This window comes from Meles meles, chromosome 14, assembly GCF_922984935.1.
Source record: "Meles meles chromosome 14, mMelMel3.1 paternal haplotype, whole genome shotgun sequence".
Classification (NCBI taxonomy): domain Eukaryota; kingdom Metazoa; phylum Chordata; class Mammalia; order Carnivora; family Mustelidae; genus Meles; species Meles meles.
The window spans coordinates 3131014-3154151 of NC_060079.1; the positions used below are offsets into that span (position 1 = coordinate 3131014).

A 23138-nucleotide genomic window follows, 5' to 3' on the forward strand; every position below is an offset into this window, starting at 1 on the left:
AGAAGGAAGCAGGGTCCCCGCGGAGCGGAGAGCCCGATGTGGGGCTCGATCCCAGGACCCCGAGACCACGACCCAAGCTGAAGGCAGCGGCCCAATCCACTGAGCCACTCAGGCGCCATAAGACTTTTTAAAAAATTAAGTTCACCTTCAAAGGAAAAAATTATTTGCAGGTCTTTTGTTATAAAAGAAACGTGTTCTAGTTTTCAGTATTTTCTTAATGGATTTATGGCTAATAAGCACACCCAGTAGAACGTAAAGCATTTTATTTTGAGAAAGATTTGATACGTTGAAACAGATTTGTACTGAGACCATTTAGATCTTAAAATTGAATTTCAGGTTGTAGTAGTTTTTCTGATATTTATACATTTCCATGAAAATTTCATGTTATTCATTATACGTATGTTTTCTTTAAGGGTCTAAATAGGGTTTATCAGAACTCATAGACCTTTTCTTTTCACTCTCCCTGCAGCATAGGTTATCCCCATATATAGGTACTTGTTTATATTCTGTGATTAGTTCTTTGTTGGCTGTGTTTATGTACTGTAAACCTGTGCTGTTATATTTGTAAATAAAAATTCTTCTCATTTGATTGCCAGCTGCTGAAGAGCTTGATATGGAAAATGAATTTTTATTACCGCCTGTTTTTGGAGAAGAATATGAGGAACAGCCTAGACCTCGATCTAAAAAAAAGGTATAAATTAATAGTATTTTTTTTTAAAAAGATTTTATTTATTTATTTCACAGAGAGAGAGAGAGATCACAAGTAGGCAGAGAGGCAGGCAGAGACAGAGAGAGGGGGAAGCAGGCTCCCCCCCGCTGAGCAGAGAGCCCGATGCGGAACTCGATCCCGGGATCCTGGGATCATGACCTGAGCTGAAGGCAGAGGCTTCATGAGGCTACATGAGCCACCCATGTGCCCCATGTAGTGTTAGCTCTTCGGGGATAGAGCAAGGATATAGTGATCCAGAGTTGTGCCTGAGGCTATGGAAAGACTTTTTCCCCTAGATTTAAAAAGGTTTTAAGAGTTACTCTTTATTACTTCATTTCTAAGTAATAAAAAATGTCTCAGATTTACTTGCAACTTTATAGAAGACTGAATATTTTTGCCATTTAATTTTCCTTTATAATTTTATCCTGAGAAAGGTTGACATTGTTACTTAGAAAGTAAACTCAATCTTTGACAAGAACTAAGGCTATTTTCTAGTGATCTGTTTTTTTCTGCTATTATTTGCAATCTAAAGCAGGATCTAAAGAAAAAGTGTGACTTTCACAAATTTCCCCACAAAGAAAGAAAAAAACTGAAAAAGGAGTGAGTACTTGCAGTACGATGAAGTTGGTTTCCTGTTTGACGCCATACAAAAATTAACTCAAAATGTGGGTCATAGACCTAAATTTAAGAACTAATTCCGAAACTCTTAAAACATAGACCCAAATCATTTTACCTATGGTTAGGCATAGTTCTTCGATATGACACCAAAAGTACAAGAAGTAGCAGGAAAAAATAGGTGAATTAGGTGTACTACATCAAAATTTAAAACTTTTATGCAGTAAATAATGCCATCATGACAGCATAAGGAGCTTGAGTGGTCATTCCCCATATGTTGGAATTACTGGAAAGTTCAGTTCCTCCTTACATTAATATTTAGAATCCTTTTCAGATTATTTACTAATTTTGTCTTATATTTAATTATTTCCTTATCAGTGACTCTCACAGCAGAAGTTAAAATGATTTTGTTATACAAGATGGTTTATGTAGAAATATGGCATTCCTGGAGGTATATTTTAAGTAACTATTCTCAGATTCTGGAATACCAGTCAATTCTAAGCATATAAATATATTTCTCTTGATTTACATTTGTTGAGAGATGGCCTTCTTAAAGTCATGAAATAATACAGGTTTTTTTACAAAAAGATTTTACAGTGGTGTTTTACTAATAGGGAGCCAAAAGAAAAGCTGTATCAGGATACCAGTCTCATGATGATAGTTCTGACAATTCAGAATGCACCTTCCCTTTCAAATATACGTATGGTGTAAACGCATGGAAACACTGGGTCAAAACTAGGCAACTTGATGAAGATCTTCTGGTATTAGATGAGCCAAAATCTCGTAAGTGTTCTGATTTTGTTTCTTCTACGTTGTATTTCAAATCAAGATTTTTGTTATTAACTACCTTTACTTTAAAAAAAATGAATGTAGCTTACAATATTTTAAGTACATTTGAGTAGCTTTCATTTTACTTTAAAGTATTTTTATAGTATATAGTTCTTATATAGTATAAATTATATAGTATTCTTATATTCTTATATAGTTCTTATGTAGTATAAATAAATTTCAGAAAGTTTCTTAATCTTAAGAGTAAATAATAATTACTATTTTTTTCCTCTCTTTTTAGCTAAATCAGTAAAGTTAAAAGAGGATCTGCTCTCTCACACCACAGCAGAGCTTAACTATGGGTTAGCCCATTTTGTCAATGAGATCCGTCGGCCAAATGGAGAGAGTTATGCACCTGACAGCATCTATTATCTTTGCCTTGGAATACAGGAGGTTAGTAATTTGATGGCTATGTTTGGCTATAATCAGTTGTTGTAATAGTTTGGAAAAGAAAAATGTTAATGTTTCAAGAATAGCAAGGGCAGCTTTATGGAACATAACGATATCTTGGCTTGCTAAGGCATGAAAGAATTTATTGTATTTGCAAATACTAGGGTATTATAAAGGATTTTCGTAGCTACGTTGTATATAGGTCTTTCTGTTATAATGATGTGTGTTCCTAAAAATCCTCAAGTTCTCCAAAACTATTGTACCATAACCAAAAGAATTTATGTGAAAAATGGAGTTATGGTCAGATGACTTGAAACTCCTACATCTTTTGTAATGGATCTAATGAAGCTGTATATTTGTTACCACATATATAATAATTAGGATGGCTTTATTTCCTTCTTAAAATTGCAAATAAATGAATTAACCTCCTGGGGCATGATCCATATATGTATATATAGATCCATGCTGATATATGTGTAGACAGAAAACTGGGATCCTTTGCAAATGGGTTCCTGTTTGAATTTCATACTTCTTATGTTTTTAAATTGTTAAATAGGGTATTTACTCATTAATTCTTCTGACTCCTTGTATAAAAGGAGATCATTCTTTGGGTTTTTAGATAATGTAAACCATGTGTCTGTGAATCATGAGTGAGCCTATTTTCCATAATAAACATAAAGATCAACTTGTAATTCTGAACAAATTGTTTGGGTTTGAGCCCAGGATCTTGCTTGACATCCTGTGTATTTTTTGCTGTGGTTGATGATAGAAGGTAGAGGGTTTTTTTGGTGTGTTTTTTTTTTTTTCCTCTTAATGTAGAGTTTTGTTTATCGGCCCAGAATTTAATGTTGTACTGCTAACAGTTGGTAGAAAATGAAATAGATTACTCAGAAAATTAAAATTGTCTTAATTGTATTTTACTTCTGTTTTCTTTAGGATAGAAATTTGCCTAAGATTATATAAGTGATAGTGGGGAAATAACACAGAGCTATAAATTACTATCTGTTCAAAGGCCATCACGTACTTTACAGTAACAACCTAAATATATAGTAGATTTTACTTTTTTAAAATTCTTTATAGATTTATATATACCTTGAGCCTCATGTTTAGATGGCGATACCATTCCAAATCCCCAAACTCCTGAAAACTAAAGATTTTACCCTTTAGCTTTTCACAAAAACTAATTTGACAGTAAAACATAACTTGAAGCGTTGTGAAGTTACTTTTTATTACACTTTGTTTGATTATCCATAGAATATTAACTATCTAATTCACTAAAGGATTTCTAATGTTTCTAAACAAATACAGTGTACTTCCTTAGAATACTCTAGGATTATAATGTAAGTATATACATTCCTCTGTAAAATCCAAAAAATTAACAATTCTAAAACATTTGGACTCCCTGGTTCTAACTCAGCATCTGTAGACCTATGTATGTTTCCCCTTTTTTATTAAACCTCATAGTAAAAAAGAGTAAAAATAGCAGGTGGTAGGTGTAGATGAAAACATCTCAGTAAGCATCAGAATAAGTTATTTATTACATGTAAATCCTCTTCAGAGAAATAGGATCTGGGTCTTACTCTTTGTATCTTGTATCATGCTATCCATATGGTAGGCACTCATTGACCTGTATAATTGTCAATTACTAGTACACAATAGACCTATCTATCCAGTTTTTCATTGCTTTTTACTGTGTGTACTTAGTTAAGATGGTGGAACAACCTTCTTTTAAAATAAATGTTTGTATCGTCATCTTAGAAATGTTCTGTTGTCTAGATCAATCATTTATAAAAATGTTGAAGAGCATACTGGGGTTCTGCCAGATTAATTCAGCAGGAAGGAAAGAGGTTGAGTTCTAGGCTCTTATTAGTGGTGTTTTTTTTCTTAAAACTTTTAAAATTCAAATTAGTTCACATATAATGTATTATTAGGTTCAGGGATAGAATTTAGTGATTCATTAGTTGTATATAACATCCACTGCTCATTACGTCAAAAAAGACAATCTCCTCCTTAATGCCCATCACCCAATTACCCCATAACCCCATGTAGCTTGCCTCCAGCAACTCTGTTTGTTGCCTATATTTGAGTCCCTTATGGTTTGCTTCCCTCTGTTTTGATCTTATTTTATTTTTCCTTCCCATCTTCTGTGTCATCTGTTTTGTTTCTTAAATTCCACATATGAGTGAAATCATAGCGGTATTTGTCTTTCTCTGACTAACTTATTTCACTTAGCATAATATTACTCTAGGTCCAACCACATTGTTGCAAATGGCAAGATTTCCTTTTTTTTTTTTTTTTTTTTTTTTTTAAAGATTTTCTTTCTTTATTTGACAGACAGAGATCACAAGTAGGCAGAGGGAGAGGGACAAGCAGGCTCCCCGCCGAGTGGGGAGAGCCCTATGCGGGGCTCGGGGATCATGACCTGAGCCGAAGGCAGAGGCTTTAACCTACTGAACCACCCAGGTGCCCCAGTCGTTCATCTGTTCTACTTTTCTTTTGATTACTTGTCATTTATTTCTGCTCTGATCTTTATTATTTCCCCTTCTGCTGGATTTAGGTTTTATTTGCTGTTCTTTTTCTAACTCCTTTAGGTATAAGGTTAGGAGGTTGTGTATTTGAGACTTTTCTTGCTTCTTGAGAAAGGCCTGTATTGCTATCTCCTTCCCTCTTAGGACCACCTTTGCTGCATCCCAAAGGTTTTGAACTGTGGTGTTTTCAGTTTCATTTGCTTTCTTTTTTTTTTTAAATTGTTCTTTAATTTCCTGGTGTATGGAATGTTTCCATTCTTTAATAGGAAATTCTTTAATTTCCATGTATTTGTGCTCTTTAGAAATATTTTCTTGTAATTGACTTCAAGTTCCATAGCATTATGGTCTGAAAGTATGCATGGTGTGATCTCTTCTGGAGAATGTTCCATGTACACTCAAGAAGAATGTGTATTCTCCTTCTCTAGGATGAAATGTTATGAATATATCTGTAAAGTCCATCTGGTCTATTTAGTCATTTAAAGCCCTTGTTTCCCACTGGTCTGCTTAGGTTATCTGTCCATTGCTGTTGAGTGGGGTGTTAAAGTCTCCTACTGTTATTATATTACTATTGTTGAGTTCTTTATTAATTAGTTTTTTAATAATGTTTTTTAACATTTTATTTATTTATTTGACAGAGAGATCAAGTAGGCAAGAGGCAGGCAGAGAGAGAACGGGGAAAGCAGGCTCTCTGCTAAGCAGAAAGCCTGATGTGGGGCTCAATCCCGGGACCCTGAGACCATGACCTGAGCTGAAGGTTGAGGTTTAACCCATTGAGCTACCCAGGCGCCCTGTTATTAATTGTTTCATATATTCAGCTGCTCCCAAGTTGGGGGCATACATATTTGCAGTGGTTAGATCTTCTTGTCGAATAAACCCCTTTATTATGCTATAGTGTCTTTTTTCATCTCTTATGGTTTAAAATCTAGTTTGTCTGACATATAGGGATATAGGAATGGCTACTCCAGCTTTTTTTTGATGTCCATTAACATGTTAAATGGTTCTCTCTCCAGTCTGTTTGTGTCTTAGTTAAAGCATGCATGCATACACACACACATTTATTTATTTGTTTGTTTGTTTATTTAGGTCTGACTAGTTTTTAGGTCCTTTATTTCTGGAGCCATGGTTTCTCTGATGTCTTCTGTGCTTTTTTCAAGTCCAGCTAGTAGTCTTGTGACTGTTGATCTAAATTCTTGTTCAGATACATTGCTTGTATCTGTTTTGAGGTCCCTGGCTGTGACATCTTCCTGATCTTTCTTTTGTGGAGAATTCCTTCATCTTATTTTGGCTAAGTTTCTATCTTCTATCTTCTTCTATCTTCTATCTTCTTTCTATCTTCTGTGTTATGAAAGCTTGTTTTGTCTCTCTCCTGCACCTGAGAGTAATGCTGTATTAAAAAAAGAGGTATACACTGTCCAGGGCCTGATACTTTAGGAAGTGTTTCTGGTGTATGGTGTGTGCACTCAGCTGTTGGATTTTGGCTTCTCTTTTCACTGGTCATTTCTCTGCAGAGTTCCTCCTTTCTTGCAGTGGGGAGTATTTGGACCTTTATCTAGGTGTGCTTTGATTTCTTTGTTGAAAAAAGCATGGAAAAGAGGAAAGAGAAAGGAAAATAACAGAAAAGCCTGCTTCACAAAAAAGAGAAAAAGAAAAGGAATGAAAAAAAAAAACCCAAACAATCAAAAAAATTACTGTAAGCCTGATTTCAAAGAAAAAGAACAGGAAAAAAAAAAAAGGAAAGAAAGATGCCTGATCCAAAGAGAGAGAGAGAAGGAAATGAAAAAACAGAGTAATAAGCAAAAAACTGTAAGCCTGATTCTGGTGGCAGAAAAAAATACAGCCTGATCCTATTTCCACCACAGACAAAGGGGATGCTTTGAAGCACGCTATGATCAGTAGACTTGGTGCATGTGAGCTGCCTGTGTTGCTCTTTTGGGGGAGATCCCCCTGTGCTGGCTTGGAGTCAGTCTTGCTCCATTAAAAAATGTGTGTGCCAGGCACATGGGGGCAGGATTGGATGTCATTGGCTCCCACTTCCACTGGGGGCCACTGTGTTGCTCTCTGATGTCTGAACATGTTGGTAGGAAGGCTAAAATGCCACCCCACTCTCTTGTCCCAGACAGAGAATCTCATACCCCCTGCTGTTCGGGAAGCCCTCACAGAAAAGTGAGGACCCTCAGTGAATTTGGCGCCCAGCTCTCCTGCTTTTTATCTTTGGTGCAGCTGGGATTCAAAACTCTAAATCTCCTCCATTTTATATTTGGCATGTGGCTGGGGTTCAAAACTCCCAAGTTTTTTTTTTTTTTTTTTAATTAAGATTTTTTATTTATTTGTCAGAGAGAGAGAGAGAGAGAAACAGGGGGAGCAGTAGGCAGAGGGAGAAGCAGGCTTCCTGCTGAGCAAGGAGCCCATGTAGTCAGTACTCAATCCCAGGACCCTGGGATCATGACCTGAGCTGAAGGCAGATGCGTAACTCCACATCTTAAAGGAGCTGGTACCGCTCAGATCCGCTCCCTCCTCCAGATTAAAGCCTCGCTGTGCTCTAATGCCCTTTGTCCCAGAAAAACAATCCCCTACCTGCACAGTGTGCGGAATCTGTGGTATGTCACTGTGAAAAGCAACAACTAGGTTACCCATCCTTTGTGCCCACCCTGTCCCCTGCTAGTGAAAAGCCATTTGCTGGTGCCTGTGGGGTCTTTTGTCCTTGGAGAAGCAGTAATCCCTCTTCCAGATATACTCCATGAAGGGGAATGCTCTCTCCTAATGCAGCAGGAGATCCCTACACAACTTTTGCGTTCTCCCAGGCCAGAACCTTCATTTTCTCCAGGAGTGGAGAAACCTCAGAGCTTGAGGTCCATTCACTATTGGCAAAAAACCTGCATCACTCAGTTTCCCTGGTTCCCCAGTCTGTGGTCTGAACTCTCAACCACTCTCTGTCTCTCCCTTTTCTCTCCTTGAGGAAAGTGTTCCCTTCTCTCCAGGGCGTGGCAACTTTTCTCTCCCCCAGTTTACTTCCACGTACCTTGCACCTCCAAGGTATGTTATGTTATCTCACTCCAACCATGGAGGTCCTTCTTCCAATCTTCAGATTGATTTCCTGGGTGTTCCAGTGATTGATCTCACCTCAATACAGCTGTGTTCGAGGGACAAGGAAAGCCTAGGGTCCCCTAGTTTCTCTGCCATCTGAACTCCTTTTATTTGTTTTAATTCAGCTCTACTTTTTGGTGTGTTTTAGGGTTCTCTTTACAGTTTCATTTAAAAATGGCTTCTGCTAGAAATTCAGCTTAAAAACCAGTATCAGATAATATAACTTTAAATTTCAATGTAATAAAAGATAACAAGATGGGGGGGGTCCTCTGTCCTACCTTTCTCTGTTCCTCCTAGTTCACCTCCCTAAAGTCAGATAGTCTTTCCTCTGTTAGTTGTTTCCTCTGACATAACTTGCATGTAGAAATACAATTGATTTTTGTATATTAATCTAATATTCTGTATATATCAATTCACTGTTCTAGTACATGCTGGTTTTTTTTTTTCTTAGAAATCTCTACATGTATAATCATGTTGTCTATGAATAGAGACAGTTTTACCTCTTTCTTTCTTATCTGCATGTTTTCTTTTTCTTGTCTTATTACATCGATTAGGGATCTCAGGCCTCCTCCCAACACTTAAATGCTAGTCGTGAGAGTAGAAACCTTTACCTTGTTTCTCATTCTTGGGGGAAGGTCCTCCACTATTAAGTATGATGTTGCCTGTCAAGGAAGTTCTCTTTTGTTGCTAGCTGGCTGAAAATTCTTCTTAGGTTTTTATTTTGTTGCTTAGGTTTTTATTTTTTTTCCTTCCAAATTTTTATTTAAGTTCTAGTTAGTTAATACTGTTGAGAGTTTTTATCATAAATCGTTGTTGAATTTTGTCAGCTGCTTTTTCTGCATCTGCTGAGACAATAATACGGTTTTTCTCCCTTACTCTGTTAATGATCGCATATTGGTTAGTTTTCAGATATGAAATCAACCTTGAATTTCTGAGAGTTTCCATTTGATAATGATATATCATTCTTTTTATATATGGCTGATTAGACTTGCTTTTTATTGTTTAATGACATTGCAGAAGTGCATTGAGGGTACTAGTCCATGTCTTTCCCTGGCTTTGGTATTGGGATAATACCATTGGCCTCATTAAATGAATGGGGAAGTGTTCCTCCTATTTTCTGAAAGAATTTGTGGGAATTGGTATTCCTTCCTTAAAGAGAAGCGGCTGGCTTCCTTACAACCCTATACAGGAAGTTGAATCTCTGGATTGTTCTTACTGACTGGATTATGTAAATATTAGAACTCCAATTACTGTTAGAGGTCTTAGAGCTAAATGGATTGTTAATGAATGCTTATAAATCATTTGGGGTTTTTTTTTCCAAAAATTTTTTATTGTGGTAAAAAAATGTAGCATAAAACTTAACTGTCTTGTTTCTAAGTGTACAAGTCAGTGGTATTAAGTACATTTGTAATTCTTTGTGAACATTACCACCATTCATCCAGATAACTCTTCATCTTGCAAAACTGAAACTTTTTACCCATTAGACAATAACTCCTCATTTCTCCTCTCTTTCAGCCCCTGGCAAACACCATTCCATTTTCTGTCTCTGTAACGTTGAGTACTCTAGGTATCTTGTATAAGTGACATCATAGAGTTTTACTCTTTTTGTGACTGGTTTATTGCACATAGCATAATACCCTCAAAGTTTATCCATTTTGTAGTATATTTCAGAATTCCCTCCTTTTTAAAAACAGGTTCTGTATATGAACTAAGAATGTTAACTCAAAAAAATTTTTAACTGCTGAACTCTTCACTTTAAAAATGGTTAATGATAGATTTTTGTGTTTTTTTTAGTATAATTGAAAAAAAATTTTTTTTTTTAGTAGTCTCATCATTAGACATATTTTCACAGACTTGATTTAATTTTATGAAAGACTGCATAGTATTTATGAGCAGCTTTAAAAATAATCCTTAAACTCAGTGTAAAGGTAAAATACACTTTCTGGAAATCATTGCTGTTTAATGTTACTTCAAGGACGTGTACAGAAGTAGAAGCTATTTTTGCAAGGATTTGCATATTTAACTGTTGCATTTATTAATTTTGTTCACATCTGACAATAATGTTGAAGATGTATGATTTTTTTTTTTTAAGATTATAGAAGGAATAGCATCATTATTTGTGAGGACTAAGGCTTATGAATATACATAGGTAAATGTGTAGCCACTTCTGCATTGTATACTGAGGAGTTAAATATAATGACAGATGTTTAACTGGGTACTGTATAAAAGGGGAGCATAGCATTTTTTTCCCTCCCTCATAAAATAACTGATTTTCCCGTAGACTGCCTAAGAAATAATGATTATTTTTAAAAACAAAAAGTATATGAAATCCCACAGTCATGATTATTCTTTTATCGACTACCTTACACAAGTAAACTCATGCCCCTCACTCCAAATGTATTGTCAGTGGAATTGTGGATACTCTTTTCCTGAATCCTCCTCACCTCATTACAGTTAGCTAGATGTGTATGCTTCTTTGTGTGTGTTTGTTTTTTTTAATGAACGTGGCAAAAGATACTAGTTTGTCAACTAAGAACATGGAACCGTATTAATCACTTTATACCGTAGTTTCCTAGTATGTTGAACAGGCTTAACTGTGTTATATTTCATGCCACATTTAATTTAAACCTTTCAACAATGACACGTATTCCCAAAAATAATTATCCTAAAGAACTGGTGCTTGTATTTCTATGAGATATGATTTCTGAAAGGGTATTTTATTGGATCATTAAAGTGTGTTATTTATTTTTGAAAGATATAACCAGATTGCTTTCCAAAAGGACAAGGATCTTTTTGGCCATTTGAACTTGCTTTTATGTGAATTTCCCCTTTATTGTTCGGTTGTTTAACTCCATTTGTGAGAATTCCTTGTTTATTCTAGATATTCTCATTTTCTAAAAATTTTGCCAAGATTTCTTATTTGGAGGGATTATTATTTTTCTTTTTTTTTTTAAGTAAGACACAAATATTCTTGAAAAGAAGATTTACTTTGATTTATGCAGTAATACTTTTCCAAAATTCATATTTATTTGCTTTTGGTATTTGATGCTCATTTTTTTTTTTTAAAGATTTTATTTATTTATTTGACAGACAGAGATCACAAGTAAGCAGAGAGGCAGGCAGAGAGAAAGGGGGGAAGCAGGCTACCTGTTGAGCAGAGAGCCTCTGGGGCTCGATCGCAGGACCCTGGGATCATGACCTGAGCTAAAGACAGAGGCTTCAACCCACTGAGCCACCCAGTCACCCCTCTTTTTTTTTTTTTTTTCTTTAAAAGAAGTGTTAGCACTCTATTTACTCAATTAAAAAACAGTAAACTCACTTAGGTCTTGTTAATTTGAGTTCAATATAAATGCTTTTATTGATAGTTAAATTGTATTAAAATATGTACAACATTTTTTAAAACATATTTAATCTTTCTTTGATTCAGAAGGGCCTTAAGAATTTGCCTTACATTTCATAGCAGTGGTGTAATACATTCAGAGTTTTGGTAATCCTTATTTCATTGGTTTCTTCCGGGAACTATTAAGTGCTTATTGTATGCTGACTTCTGAATATTGGAATCGATATTGGAGATGACTTATTTTGACTATTTACTGCTTTCTGTGCATAGTGCTAACTGCTTAACATGTCATTTAATCCTCTGAACAACCTTACTATTATTCTTACCGGTTTTTGGTGAATGTAGGGAAGTAGCTTACCCAAGGTTATATAGCTTCCATGTTTTCAATCTGGTAAGCAGGTTGACTTGAAAGCCATAATATGCTCTGCTCAGGGATTTGAAATACAGAAACAAATGGTATTTAAACAGCGTTGTTCTCATGGTATGGTATGTTGGTGGCACAGAAGTGGGACTAATTGATTCTAAGGATGTAATCTGTGAAAATAGAACAGTGTTGAAGACCTTTAAACTGAGCTTTGAAGTAGATATAGAAATTCTAGGCAGGAAGGATGAAGGAAGAACAGTGGCATTCCAAGAAGACAGAAAAATATATACCAGGGTACAGTTTTCCAGGAACTACTTGGCATGGCTAGCATGTAGAATGTGAAGTATAAAGAGGTTTGGGGCTGGGGTGGAGTATGAAGTAGGTAAGAGTCATATAGCAAAGGGCCCATATTCATTTATAAAATGTTTAGACTTCATATTTTATCCAGGGTGTGAAACATGAAAAGATTTTAAGCATTTTTAAAGATTGTACCTAATATTTTTTTCTTGGAAGTATTTTTTCTTGCAGCTGAGGGTTGGAATAATATTGAAATACTAGGGCTGCTCATTTATAGCTAAATTAACTATGGGTTATGTTTAAAGATTTATTTTGGAGTGTACATGTGTGTGAGTGCAGGAGGGTGGCAGAGGAGAGGTAGAGAGAATCTCAAGCAGACTTTACACTGAGGGCAGAGCCCAGGGTAGCATTCCATCTCAGGACCCTGAGATCATGACCTGAACCAAAACCAAGAGTTGGACACTTAATTGACAGCCACCCAGGTGTACCCCCTGTGAGGATAATTTTTTGATTAAGATTGCTACTCTTGGGGCGCCTGGGTGGCTCAGTGGGTTAAAGCCTCTGCCTTCGGCTCGGGTCATGATCCCAGGGTCCTGGGATCGAGCCCCGCATCAGGCTCTCTGCTCCGCGGAGAGCCTGCTTCTTCCTCTCTCTCTGCCTGCCTCTCTGCCTAGTTGTGATTCCTCTCTGTCAAATAAATAAAATATTAAAAAAAAAAAAAAAAAAAGATTGCTACTCTTTAGACAGGCCTGGCCCATCAGGGCATTTTCTTCAGGGTTACTTTCTAGAAGGTGCTGCTGTCTTTGATGGCTTCTCCTTCATCTCTGAAAAGCAGAAGTTATTGGCCTTTGGTGTTGGGACAGATTAGGTGTTCATAAATTATGTGCAATTAGGTATTTGTAAATTGGGACTGCCTTTAATGGAAAAAACAACCATAACGTAGTTAGTATCCCTTCCCATACTACAGCAGTGACTCATAAAGCTTATTGTCATTCCTTCTGTACCAATAAGAACACCAAATCTTTTAATTCCTCAGGGATTGCCAGAGAAGCCTCTTCAGAAGGACTGAGTGTTGGCACATCATTTAGGAACTACTTGTAGAAGAGCTGAGCTGAGAGCCTAATTTTTGGCTTGTTATTTTTAAGGTTCTGAGTGTACATAGAAAGTGCTTTCCCCTTGTTGCTTGATTTATAGCTGAAAATTATTTCAGGATCACTTCCCTCATTTTTTTTTTTTTTTTATTATGTATGCTGCTTTATGTTAAGAACAGAAGATATAAATTGCTGTTTCAAACATGGGGATATCATTTTAGTGATTGTTTTATATAATGTGTACTAAGTTTACATTTTAAAAATATCTAGGAACTGCACTTAAAAAAAACTATTTGCCTGAGTGGCTCAGTTGATTAAGTCTAAAACTCTTGATCTCAGCTCAGGTCTTGATCTCAGGCTGGTGAATTCAAGCCGCGAATTGAGCTCCCGGCTAGGTTCGGAGTCTACTTAAAAAACAACAGTAAAATTAAAACAACAACAACACCCAACAACTATTTATAATCCCATTAAATAGGTTGAATTGTGATACTATATTTGAAATTAATGCTGCAATTATAACATTGAGAATTTCTAGATTAGGAAATGGTAGAAATCCTGTTCTCTGACTAACCCAAAAGCAGGGGAGGGATCTGACATTGTTACTTCATTGATTGCCAGGCGTTTGATTTGCATCCTAACTGAAAGGAATTAGTTAGGAATTTTTGCATCCTAATTGAAAGGCATTAGTTAGGAATTTTTGTTCTGCCATTTTGAAATTATGCTGGTTAATCTTCCTTCTGACTAGAAGGACTAATGTTAGATCAGTTCAGATGAATAATATGCTAGTCTGATTTTTGATTAGTACATGGTATGTGTATGTGTGTATGTATATGTGTATATACATATGTATATATACATTTTAAGAGACTTCAAAAATTTTTTTTAAATTTTTAAAAAAAATTTTTAATAAACATATAATGTATTTTTAGTCCCCAGGGGTACAGGTCTGTGAATCACCAGGTTTACACACTTCACAGCACTCACCATGGCACATACCCTCCCCAATGTCCATAACCCCACTCTCCCTCTCCCAACCCCTCTCCCCGCAGCAACCCTCAGTTTATTTTATGAGATTAAGAATTTCTTACGGTTTGTCTCCCTCCCGATCCCATCTTGTTTCATTTATTCTTTTCCTACCCCCCAAACCCCCCATGTTGCATCTCCACTTCCTCATATCAGGGAGATCATATGATAGTTGTCTTTCTCCGATTGACTTATTGTGCTAAGCATAATACCCTCTAGTTCCATCCACGTCGTAGCAAATGGCAAGATTTGATTTCTTTTGATGGCTGCATAGTATTCCATAGTATTCCAGTACTATTCCATAGTATTCCTGTGTGTGTGTATACACACACACACACCACATCTTCTTTATCCATTCATCTGTTGATGGACATCTAGGTTCTTTCCATAGTTTGGCTATTGTGGATATTGTTGCTGTAAACATTCGGGTGCCCATGCCCCTTCGGATCACTACATTTGTATCTTTAGGGTAAATACCCAGTAGAGTGATTGCTGGGTCATAGGGTAGCTCTATTTTCAACTCTCCATGATGTTTTCCAGAGTGGTTGTACCAGCTTGCATTCCCACCAACAGTGTAGGAGGGTTCCCCTTTTTCCACATCCTCGCCAGCATCTGTCATTTCCTGACTTGTTCATTTTAGCCATTCTGACTGGTGGGAGGTGATATCTCATTGTGGTTTTGATTTGTATTTCCCTGATGCCAGGTGATATGGAGCATTCTTTCATGTGTCTGTTGGCCTATTTAAAGATTTTATTTATTGGAGAAAGAAAGCGTTAAGTGGGGGGAAGGACAGAGGGAGAGGGAGAAGCAGATTCCCCACTGAGCAGGGAGTCCCTACATGGGCTGAGCCACCCAAGCCCCCAAGTACATTGTATATATTTTTTCATCCTTTTACTTTTCATTTACCTGTGTTTACATATTTAAAGTAGGTGTCTTGGGGCTCCTCACTGGCTTAGTTGGAAGAGTAAGCAGCTCTTCATCTCGGGCTTGTGAGTTGAAGTCCCCTGTTGGGTGTAGCAACTACTTAAAAAAAAAAATAAACTTAAGAAAAATTAAGTAGGTGTCTTGAAGACAGTGTATTGTTGGGCCTGGCTTTTTTTTTTTTTTTTTTTTTTCTTCTTAAATTTTAATCCAGTTGACCAATCTTTTCTTCTTTTGTTCAGACCAACAAACTTTTTTTTCCTTTTAATAAAAGACAGTAAATGTTTTATTTGGTCTTTGTGGGCCACACTGGTCTGTGTCATACACCTGTTCAACTCTGCCACTGTAGTATGCAGACTGGGGCAGTATGCAAATATCGGTTGTGTCCATGTTTCAAGAAAACTTTATTGACAGAAATAGGCAGTCCACCAGATTTGGCTCAAAGACTCTCGTTTGCCACCTGGTTTAGACCTTTTATACTCAATGTAGTCACAGCTAACATTGGATGAAAATCTGTCCTGGTTGTTTTATAGTTGTTATATATGTTCTTTTTGGGTTTCGGGTTTTTTGTTTTGTTTCCTTTTTCTTTCTCTGCTTTTTTTTTTTTTTTTTTTTTTTTTTTGAATTAGTTATTTTTCTGATTCTGTTTTTCTCCATTATTGGTTTATTTATGCCTCTTAAGTTTTTTGTAGTGATTGCCGTAGGATTTATAATATGCATTTCAATTCATTATAATCTCAAAAATGATTGTACTTTATGTATAATGTATGAGCCTTACAATAGTATATATGTATGTTTCCATACACATATACTGTAAGTATATACATACACATCCCATACACATATACTATAAGTAAGTTTCCCAACTCCCGCCTCCCATTCTTTGTGCTAGTAGTATTGTCATACATTTTACTTTTGCCTTATTTTTAGATTACATTGTAGATGGACTTTAGTGTTTAAATCATTCTTTAATAACCCTCACTGGTAAGATTTATCGTAGTAACTTATCAGTCATAAATTTGTATGGCTCACAGGAATTAAAGAGAGGCAATAAGTAAACAAGTATTCGCTTACCGAAGAGTGCTAGAAGAGATCCTCAGGCAGCTACAGAATAGTATTTCATCCCATCTGTACCATTCAGAATTTTTCTTTCATCAATAATTTAATTACTCTTATCAGAAAGTCTAATTTTGTTTTCTCCATGTGCTGTATAATGAACATTGGAGCCAGATACTGTTTTTATCTGACATACTGAAGATTTCTCCCAATTCTTACATTCTGGATTCTTGGATGTGTATTTTGGCTATGGGTTTTTTAGGCAACAGAGTAATTGGTAATTTTGATTGCTTATGATTTCTAGATATATAGATAAAGCCAGTAATCTCCCTTGTTGTGTTAGTGTGCCTGTTTTATTTACCCTAAACATAAGATTTCTTTCTTTCTTAAGACATACAGAATATAAGTAATATGTTCACTATTTAAAATTAGCTGGTTTTCCTTCAAGAAACTTTTTTTTTAATTGTAGTACTTGTGTGGTAGTAATCGAAAGGACAACATATTTATTGATCCAGGATACCAAACATTTGAGCAAGAATTGAATAAAATACTCCGAAGTTGGCAACCCAGCATACTTCCAGATGGTAATGCTCTTTTATTTTTTTAGAAGATTTATTAATTTATTTTAGAGAGAGTGAGTGCGTGTGCATGTGTGCATGTGAGCAGGGGCTGGGCGGGGGGAAGAAGGGTAGAGAGAGAGGGAAAGAGAATCTTAAGCAGACTATCCACTAAGTGTGGAGCCTGATGCAGGACTCCATCTCATGAACCCTCATGTGATCATGACCTAAGCTAAAATCAAGAGTTGGATGCTTAACCAACTGAGCCACTCAGGTCCTGGGTAATGCCTTGTAAATAAAAGTGTTGCCTTGCTACTGGTATTTTTATTTTTACAGATAGTATATTAAAAATAATTAAGAAATAATTTACATTAGATAGCATATTTTTCAGTGTACTTATTCATGAACTCATCTGTTCATCTTTTGTTGAATTAGAAATGAATATATTTGATAACTACTGTTTATGAAGAAATTTGTAATGAATATGACCAACTTTCTCTGGAGTAAGACACTGGATGTTTATTTCTTAAGCCCTCCAGGGGATATTGTGATACAAATTTCTCTAAGAAATCTGTTTTAGATGTGTGGAGAAAACTTGTTTGTGAATAGAAATCACCTATTTTTTTCAGGAATTCTGCAGATTTAAATTCCTTTCTGACCATTGTGTGCTTGTCCTACAGAAGAACAGAAGCAAACATTTAGTCCCTTACTCCAGAGATGTTAGTTCCATAGTCTCATGTGCTCCCTAGCCTCTTTTGTTAAAGAGCTGCATAGGTAATTCTGAAATTCATTCCAGTTTTAACCTGGTGTGAATAGAGGATTGAAATAGGTTTGTTCTTGAATTAACTTTATTTTTTCTATGGGTTTTAAATTTCTAAATGAAAATTGTTTTATTTATTGTAATTCTTTAAAAATACTTTTATTTAAGGGTCAATATTTTCTCGAGTTGAAGAAGATTATCTCTGGAGGATAAAACAACTAGGATCACACTCTCCAGTAGCTCTTCTGAATACCCTGTTCTACTTTAACACTAAGTATTTTGGCCTGAAAACAGTGGAACAACACTTAAGACTTTCCTTTGGCACTGTATTTAGGCACTGGAAAAAAAATCCTCTAACAATGGAAAACAAAGCATGTCTTCGATACCAAGTGTCTTCCTTATGTGGAACAGATAATGAAGGTAGTGTGACATTTTAATTTTTGGATAGTCTGTGGGAGGGATAGCCAAACTTTTTCTTAATGAAGACTGTGTTGGGTTGCTTGTTAAGAATCTAAGGACTGCCATTTTCATAAAGTAAGACAACTTATATATTCTTAAAATGTCATAGTTCATTTTGTTTGAAAAATTGTGAATTACCGGAAGCCACATATTTGGTACAATAGATACTAGGAATGAATAGTACTATCTTTCTTCAACGATTGGTCTTAAGAAATTTATATAACTTTTATTTTTTTAGATAAAATTACTACTGGAAAAAGAAAACATGAAGATGATGAGCCAGTATTTGAACAAATTGAAAATACAGCCAATCCTTCTAGATGTCCTGTGAAAATGTTTGAATGCTACTTGTCTAAAAGGTAAGTGTTAATGATATTTAATTTTTTAAATGGTAGTGTAGGTTAGTTGCTTTGAATTTAACTTACCAAGAGGTGACTTTTTTCATTGATCTTTTTTAGACTTTTCTCTCTGTTCTCACAGCTAATGTTTGTAGTCTCATTATTATAAAATACCCAGCTTATACTTCATACTTTAGGATTCAAGCATATGTTAAGATATTGTTGTCTACTAATGAAATTACTACTATTATTGTCATCTTTAAATCAGCAATCCCAGTGATTATATAAAGCATACATAGAACACAAACTTTTTTTGTAAAGGATCAGATGGTAAATATTTTAGGCTTTTCTGGGCTATAGAGCCTTTTCTGCAGCTACTCCATTCTGTCTTTACAGCCAGAAAGCAGCCATATACTATATATAAATAAATGGTTACGTAGTATTTATTTATTTATAGTGTATAGTTTAGCAGTATAAAACTTGACACAAACAAGTGACAAGCTATAACTTGACCACCCCCCTGGTGAAAAGGTATGTTGAAAGGTAGAATGGATAGGTGGAGATGAAAATGGCATACTTAGCAAAAATGTTCCTTTAAGAAGGTCTAAAAGATACAGTGTTCTACAAGTACATTACTTTTCAGTAGTACTACTACTTTTTCCTGTCAGCCTAAAACCAAAGACATTTTAGAAAATTTTAAACCAGTGAAATGTTTAGAGATCATAAATTTTAAGTTTGTCTATTGCTTTGTATATGAACCCTTTAATTTTCAGAGGGTTAGTATGAACCAAGTATATTGTCTTATGTAAAGTTTTATAAATTATAATTAAGCCCCCCGGTTAGTTCTTAAGAACTCACGAAAGCAGTGGTGTCATTTATAGATAATAGTAATATTTCTGACAGTGGTTTGGGGTGGCCCTGTTCGGCAGCAGCAGTGTCCTATCTTCCAGTGGTAGTTGGAAATCCCTATCTTACAATTAGTTGTAAGTAATTATTATTAGTTGGAAATTAGTTGGAAATTATTTACTATTATTAGTTGGAAATCCCTATCTTACAATTATCTTGTTGGTATTTTAAAAATTAAAATTCCTATTGTATAATGCTGTTAGGTAATTTTATAAGCTACCACATTTCATTGACTTTTAAGACATTTTTCAGATTTCACTATCTCTGAAGCTGGGATGCATGTTAATGATTAATACATCTGAGAATTATAACTGCAGTGCAGCATTTTACTTGTTTAATGGCAGTATTAAAATAATGATTAAAAATATTGTTTCTGTTGATGGTGTTTTGAATTCAGTGAAATATAGACTTTAAAATATGATGGGAAGATAATCTTTCATCACAGAAATTAACTTTCCAAAATATCTTAATGATAGAATATTTAATGTAAGTAATGAGCTGTGGTTGGACCACATAATATTGTAGTCATGGAATTATTCTTGGAAGAAGAAAAGAAAGTTGTGGGGAATTTTGTATATATACTGTGAAATTGACTTTCTCCTTTCTCCCAAAGTCCACAGAATCTTAATCAGAGAATGGATGTTTTTTATTTGCAACCAGAATGCTCTAGTTCTACAGATAGTCCTGTCTGGTACACATCTACTTCACTGGACCGAAACACCTTGGAAAATATGCTTGTACGGGTTCTTTTAGTAAAAGATATTTATGATAAAGACAATTATGAACTGGATGAAGACACAGACTAAAAAGGAACGTTTCAGAAGCAATCGGGATAAAACAGCATTAGATAGTCATGCTGCTAGATCTTTATTATGGAAACATTTCAAGTTTACTCCTTCTGTTTTGAGTTTTGTAGCAGTGTACCCACACTGGGTATTACCATGTAAATAATCTGTGAGTGAAAGTTGCCATTATTCTATGTAGTGGTTTTAGGATACTTAACAAATACATTCAAATTCTTTTTTTTATTATTATTTATTTGATTAGGTATGTTTGTAACTTTTTACATTACAAAATACGAATGAGAATGTGCCATGTATAATTTTTTTCTTGTAGTAAGAAACATCCATATTGCACAACTCTACTGTTGCAAGGCTTCCTTGAAAGGAGGCTCTTTTACTGGGTTCTTGACCAGATGGTTGTGTATGGGTAGCACTACTAAAAGTTTAGAACTTGCAGTGTCTTTCAGAATTTTTAAAATAAACTGTAAACTAATAGGCTGGGTTTTTTGTTTTGTTTTTGGGGGGTTTTGTTTGTTTTGTTTTCTTTATATTTCAGTTACTGAAGCCTTACAAGGTTATGTAGAGAGATGCCATCTTCTGTACCAAAAATAGACAAGAGAATGCTGTCAATATTGGTGTACTGTAATGTGAATCTATACTGGTGAAAACAACTTTTTGTTCCCCTTATTAAAACCTTAGTGTCCTTTTCTCATTTGTGGCTTTCTGCATCACCCCAGTCAATAATTAAAAATATATATATATATGTATATATGTGTATTTGTATATATATGTGTGTATATATATATATATATATGATGTTGAAAACATGATCATTGAGACATTTTCTTTGTAAAAATGTCCAATGAAAGTACAGAATTCTGTTTTCTATGCCAAACTTAAGTATTTAAAATCCCATTCATTTATAGAACTTTGATTTTTTTTCTCTCCCCACCCCCCAGAGATACAGATCATGTTGCAGTATCTGAGTAGTACTCTAAAATTTAACCAATTTTATTAGAATTTTTGTATTGCCTTCAAATATGACCAATGCATATGTTGGATAAAATTATTTTTAGAAATGCCACTCCCAAAATAGTTGTTATAGAAAGTCAAGCTAGTTTAAATAAGATAGTATCACATTTTACTATAAAGATTACCAGTGTAGTAATTCTGATATTTCAGATGATTAAAGAACAGAGAAACTAATGGATGAGATAAACTATATCTCGAGGGAAATCACATTCGATGTTAGATTGTTTGGCTTTTAAAATTTAATTACTTCTTATAGAAGATTGCATTAAAAAACTTTGTGCTTCTGCATAGCAGTTTATCCGTTCAGACTTTTTCTTTTAGAACAAGGAAGTTTACTTAAAATCCTACTTTATAAAGACTGAGCAAAATGCTAGCTGCAAATTACTGTAAAGAAATCGTTTGGCTGACTTCATAGAGCATGTGTGTTAATCATATTGTCTTGTTTCTGATTCCTGACTCACCACAGTGACATTAGTTTTTTAAAATTATTGGGGGGAATTTGGGCTATTTTCCACAGTGGTTAGGCAATGTCTACATGTCCCTTAGATATTTCTCTCTTGCTTAGAATAAATGTTAGCATTCAGAAAAAGTTTTCGCAATCATGATATGGAAAATTTCACACTTGTAATCACTGTATATTTAAGCAATAAGTATCAGAAATGTTTTTGGCATAAAATCACTTTATAATGCTCTAATTTGTTTTATAAGTTTGAATAACATTTCTGTCCCTTAATTTTATATTTCTTGATTTGATAATCAGACTGACAGTAGCAATCTGATACTACTTTACTAAAAAGATTGCTCATTGTCTGTTTAATGAAGAAAAGTGGGTAACATATTTAAAATATATACTACAAAAATTTCCTCATACCTAAACCTTTTTCCAGAAGTACTTCAAGCACTTTTCCTATAAATGCATATTGTTGATTAAAAGGTGGTTAATCCTAACCATCTTTTATTCTTCAAAGTGGTGCTATATTCCATCAAGCAATAATGTTTGCCCCAAATGTCATTTAACATTAATTCTACCAAATACCATACATTTCTGCCATGGTACTACTATTAAGCACCTTGTCTTGCTATTTACACTTCCTTTATTGTACATTTTAGCTTTCCTAAACAGAATGTCTACATAATTTTGATCTTAACATGATTGAGGATTTAGAGCTCTTGTTTTTGTCTTGAATGCAATCTAAGGATTGATTAACTTGACTCTCAGGGGGAAAAGGAAAAAAAAAAAACTTTATAAGAATTGTCTGTTCTGTGAAACCTATTTGACCTAGAATACATTTCATCGGTTCCTGGATGTCCTTAGTTTGTGTGGTCATAGCTGACTGCTGAGAAAAAAAACAGTGAAATGGTAGCAGTTTCTTTTTGCTTTTAAGTGATTTCTGATTATAGCATCCTGTAAATATAACTTATTGTCTTTAGATATCTATTGGAGATGCTATATTTTTTTGTTCAGAAGATTTTGCCATTTTAAATGAATCAAAAGTTTTTATTCATACTGATAAGGTTGACTTTCCCATGCAAATTGAATCTTCATTAACATAATTTTTAGTTTATAAACTGTATTGGGCAATATAAGACATTAAAGGATTTTTCTAGGCAAGAAGCTCAACTTTTTTTTTCTTTTTTGGCCATAAAAATACTTTTATTACACAGAGTTGTTACCAGTGTGTTAAGCATAATTGAGATAGGAAGAAGATGCATATTGTACTGTGCATTCAGACTTTTGTCACTGTTTTTCTAATGGAATTTCCCTATGTCCCGGCCAGTTTGGAAAGGGGTAAATCATTTATGGAGTAATTTGGATGTGGGTAACTTGCTTATGCATAGTATTATGGATTACAGTAATGACAAAGTCATAAAATTGCAAATTCTTGATTTGTACTACTCTACTGTGGGTTCATTTAATCTGAGATCTTAAATATCTTGCAGTCTTAAATCAGTATAAAATTAACACTTTTATTTTACCAGTTACTTCCAAAATGTATTGTTATACATATGTCACTTATGTTCTAACACTGACTGTAGGGTAATGTCCTTGTTCCCCTC

At 34.8% G+C, this 23138-nt stretch overlaps 1 protein-coding gene across 3 annotated transcripts in view; it reads left to right on the forward strand.

Annotated features, from left to right (window-relative positions):
* Window positions 1-21370, forward strand: part of ZMYM2 (zinc finger MYM-type containing 2) — a 113353-nt gene extending 91983 nt beyond the window's left edge. For all 3 annotated transcript variants that reach the window (XM_045977942.1, XM_045977943.1, XM_045977944.1), the window contains 7 exons: window positions 597-691; window positions 1939-2107; window positions 2394-2545; window positions 16716-16830; window positions 17732-17983; window positions 18261-18381; window positions 19880-21370. In XM_045977942.1, coding sequence (XP_045833898.1) covers window positions 597-691; window positions 1939-2107; window positions 2394-2545; window positions 16716-16830; window positions 17732-17983; window positions 18261-18381; window positions 19880-20072 — 1097 coding nt within the window. In that variant the 3' untranslated portion in view covers window positions 20073-21370. The remainder of the gene's footprint in view (window positions 1-596; window positions 692-1938; window positions 2108-2393; window positions 2546-16715; window positions 16831-17731; window positions 17984-18260; window positions 18382-19879) is intronic.
* The last annotated feature ends 1768 nt before the right edge of the window (window positions 21371-23138 follow it).